This window comes from Otolemur garnettii, unplaced genomic scaffold (genome assembly GCF_000181295.1).
Source record: "Otolemur garnettii isolate 467f Iridium unplaced genomic scaffold, OtoGar3 scaffold00010, whole genome shotgun sequence".
Taxonomy (NCBI): domain Eukaryota; kingdom Metazoa; phylum Chordata; class Mammalia; order Primates; family Galagidae; genus Otolemur; species Otolemur garnettii.
In genome coordinates, this window is record NW_003852405.1 from 21,545,226 (window position 1) to 21,548,912 (window position 3,687).

Sequence of the window (3,687 nt, forward strand, 5' to 3'; positions counted from 1 at the left end):
AATAATTCATCAAAACATAGTAGTGAAATCATTTGATTTCTGTTGGAAAACAAGATAAACATGGGATTTCTGTTGATGGAAGAATTTAGAAAGTCTATTCTTCAAAAAGAGGTTTATATTCCTGTAGCTTTTAAACCAAAAGTTTAAAACAAATTTTAATTTTATTCTTTGGCTATTAATTATACCTAATAAATGAGTCACTGATATCAATTCGCAATAGATTTATTTTACATAAAAGAAAAAGCTTGCTGTTAATGAAAAATTCAGTAGAAAACAGTTCTTCTGCTTTAAGTCGAGGCTCAAAAGTAGAAGCTGCTTATTAGTGAAACTTCAGTAAAAAGAGAATTTCGTAAGAAAACATCCTTGGCATGAAAGCTCTAACAAATTCTGTAATGAAATATTTATCATGCAACTTTATTGGCAGAAAGGCCAATTTCTGATAGCTGGTATTTTTTTTTTCAGTCTTTTAAGACATTAACATGGAAGATACTTAAACCTGCTTTAGCGTTAACTGTATATAAATACAATGTCACGATGGGTAATCTTTCCACAGTTCACCTATTTAATTGAGCAGTTCTAAGTAGGTAATTGGCACCTTGCCCTTCTGATTTCCTCTTTCCCCCATTAGCCAGTCTGAATCCATTCCAATGACACTGAACACAGTGATCACCTACAAAATAAAATATTTCCAGTTGTTAACTACATTAAAAATAAACACAAAAAACAAATCAGATTTGCATTAATTAATAAATTACCAAAGAATTTTAAATATTAATTTTGCTGAAAGAGAAAAGATTTTATAGGAGGCAGTACTATACACCTTCAAATTTTTCACAGTTGTTTTAAATACCTCTGTGATATTCTATTATACTACTGCAATTAAAATTTTATAAAATGTTAATATACTCATCTGAACTCTATTATTCATGATAAACTAATGAAGAATTTGCATTTGTTATCTTAGAAGGTATGTCAGTTTGTGATATACTTTCTTCTCATACCCACATTACTCACCTCATCTGCCAGAAGTGATAATTCAGTACTGTTTGCAGCATCATAATCATAGAGAACTCTGGCCTTCCTGCTGCCACTATACTCCTTAACATCACTGAGGTTGGAAGGAGGAGAGGTGATTACTAGGCCACTTGTTGAAGCCATGGCAGAAGAACCAATCACATTTGGTAAAACAGATGGTGCAGGTGTCACAGAATTTTGATTGTTGTTACAAAGATAATTGGATGGAAAACTGTTGAAAAGAAAATCGCTAATTATTTACTTTGAAGTGATTAAAGTTCCTCAGTAACATCACTTAGTGGTACTGTTTACTTTTCACCAACCTCCATGCTAGAAAAAGATTTACAGGTGTTTATAATACTTTAATGACAAAGTGTGCCATCTTCCTTTCCCCCGTTGGCTCAATTATTAGAGACAATTCACCCAGTAATTGAATCTAAATCCTTGAAGACTATTTCAAAGCTGTTCTTAGAATAGTTAACTAAAATTTTAGAAAAGACATAATGGCTAACTTCAGAATTATTAGTATTTTCCTCTCTTTATGAATTGTTAAAAATATCAATAAAAACTCAGATGCTACTTCAAGAAAGAAACTTTCTCAAATTAATTCCTTAAGAAATATCAAAACAGGTCCACATTTTCCTATTCAATCAAATGGCAAAAATTTATTGAGTGTCTATATGTTCAGCACAAACACCACAGCAGAAGACATACAGGTGAAATGATGGCCAAACATGGTGATTCACACCTGTAATCCTAGTTCTCTGGGAGGCTGAGGCAGGAAGATCATGAGGTCAGGAATTTGAGACCAGCCTGAGCAAGATTATGACCCTGTCTCCACTACGAATAGAACAAATTAGCTGAGTGTGGTGGCGAGTGCCTCTAATCCCAGATACTCAGGCAGCTGAGGCAGGAGGATCACTTGAGCCTAGAAGTTTGAGGTTGCCGTGAGCTACAATGATGCCACTGCACTCTAGCTGGGGCAACAGAGGGTGACTCTGCCTCAAAACAATACAAAACCAAACAAAAGGCCATTTCCTTAAGATAGATGAGTCAAGAGATAAACATTCAAATAATAGGTTTGAAGGATAATTATCATAAGGAAAAAGAAGACTCAAGGGGAGAATGGGTCCAATTTCACCAGTTCATTTTATTCTATTTTTAGAAAAAAAAAACTTTTACTAGCCATCAGTGAATCTTGTGACCAATGTGAATAAACAATTTGAATGCATTTCCTAGTATCCCTTTCTCAGTGAACTTGGTTCCTCAGCATGATTAAATACGTAATTTCTGAATATAAAAAATAAGCTGTTTTAATTTAAATGTATGTACATACATGGCTTTTTTATACCATGGAATTTTATTTGTAAATTTACTAGGATAATTAGTCTTTGCTTAGCCACTAAAGTCTACCTAAGTCAGTTTTGTAAACACTTAAAAAAAAAATTGCAAGGCCATATTGATCTAAGAACTTTTATTGATACATTAAAAAAACTGTAGAAATTACTCATATTACAATGTCAAGCCACTGTAAGTTGATACGTAAAAGCCTTCCATTTATTAACATACATTCACTAATCTTGTCATGAGTAGTTTTTCCTCATTTTTAAAATCTGAATGATAATGATAATAATAATGCCTACCTCATTTAGTGGTGAGGACTATAAAGTTAGTCACACATGTGAGGTATCTGAGAGAGTGCCTGGGCACACCTTAAGCCAGGGGTCCTCAAACTTTTAAAACAGGGGGTCAGAGTCCACTGTTCCTCAGACTGTTGGAGGGCCAACTGTGGGCCCAGGGACGAGTCGGCTGCTAAGCAGGACAGGCAGCTGAAAAACACCCAGCGGGCCGGATAAATGTCTTCAGCGGGCCGCGTGTGGCCTGCGGGCCATAGTTTGAGGACGCCTGCCTTAAGCCTTGTAGAAGTGACGGCTGTTATTCCTTACTACTGCTACTTCTTGGTACTGTTACTATAACTATTAACAATACAACCTGGCTCTACTCTTCAAGATAAATAGCTTTTAAATTTATTGGTGTGGATCTGGATGAGTTGTGAAGTTGAATATGTCTAAGAACTTTCTTAACAAACATAATTTACAACAAATTAAAGAGTTGCAATTTCCTTTACTGTCACTGGTCCTCAGCAGCAATATAATTTTTTGAGGGCAAAGAGATAAGCTAGAGCTGCTAGACTTTTTTCTTTCGAAGAAAAGCATTGGTTTTACTCCATAATGTTGGAGCTTATCCTCAAATGCAGTAATAACTAGATTTTGCTTGAATGCCTGAGTTTCAAGCATTGTGTAGCTTTAAGCATAATGCAAATATGAATGGTACCAAGAGTAACCCCTCTGCTGTACTCCCAGAGCTTCAGGACAAGTGGCAAGGAAGTACTTATGCTTCCTAGGCTTAAAATAGTTGTAATGATGTGGAGATAAAGCAGCATTCTGCCTTCAGATAGTAACATCACTAACGAAACCTATAACATATATAAATATAAATTCTTCTATAAATTTTATTGAAATAGCTAATACTACTAGGCTATAAATCATTTTTAAGACCCAAAATTGGTTTTGTAGATGTGCCTCATTTTGTTTTAGGTATAGTTTTGAAGGATTAATGTGCAAAAAGAAACAGCAAAGTAACTATTTTTTTACCTTTTTTTTTTTTTTTTTT

General features: G+C 34.5%; 1 protein-coding gene across 2 annotated transcripts in view; it reads right to left on the minus strand.

Annotated features, from left to right (window-relative positions):
* Positions 1-206: 206 nt before the first annotated feature.
* SH3GLB1 (SH3 domain containing GRB2 like, endophilin B1) overlaps positions 207-3,687 on the minus strand; it is a 38,125-nt gene continuing 34,644 nt past the window's right edge. For both annotated transcript variants that reach the window (XM_003784178.3, XM_023509806.1), the window contains 2 exons: positions 1,015-1,246; positions 207-670 (listed from right to left, as the gene is read on the minus strand). In XM_003784178.3, the coding sequence (XP_003784226.1) occupies positions 563-670; positions 1,015-1,246 (340 nt within the window). In that variant the 3' untranslated portion in view covers positions 207-562. The remainder of the gene's footprint in view (positions 671-1,014; positions 1,247-3,687) is intronic.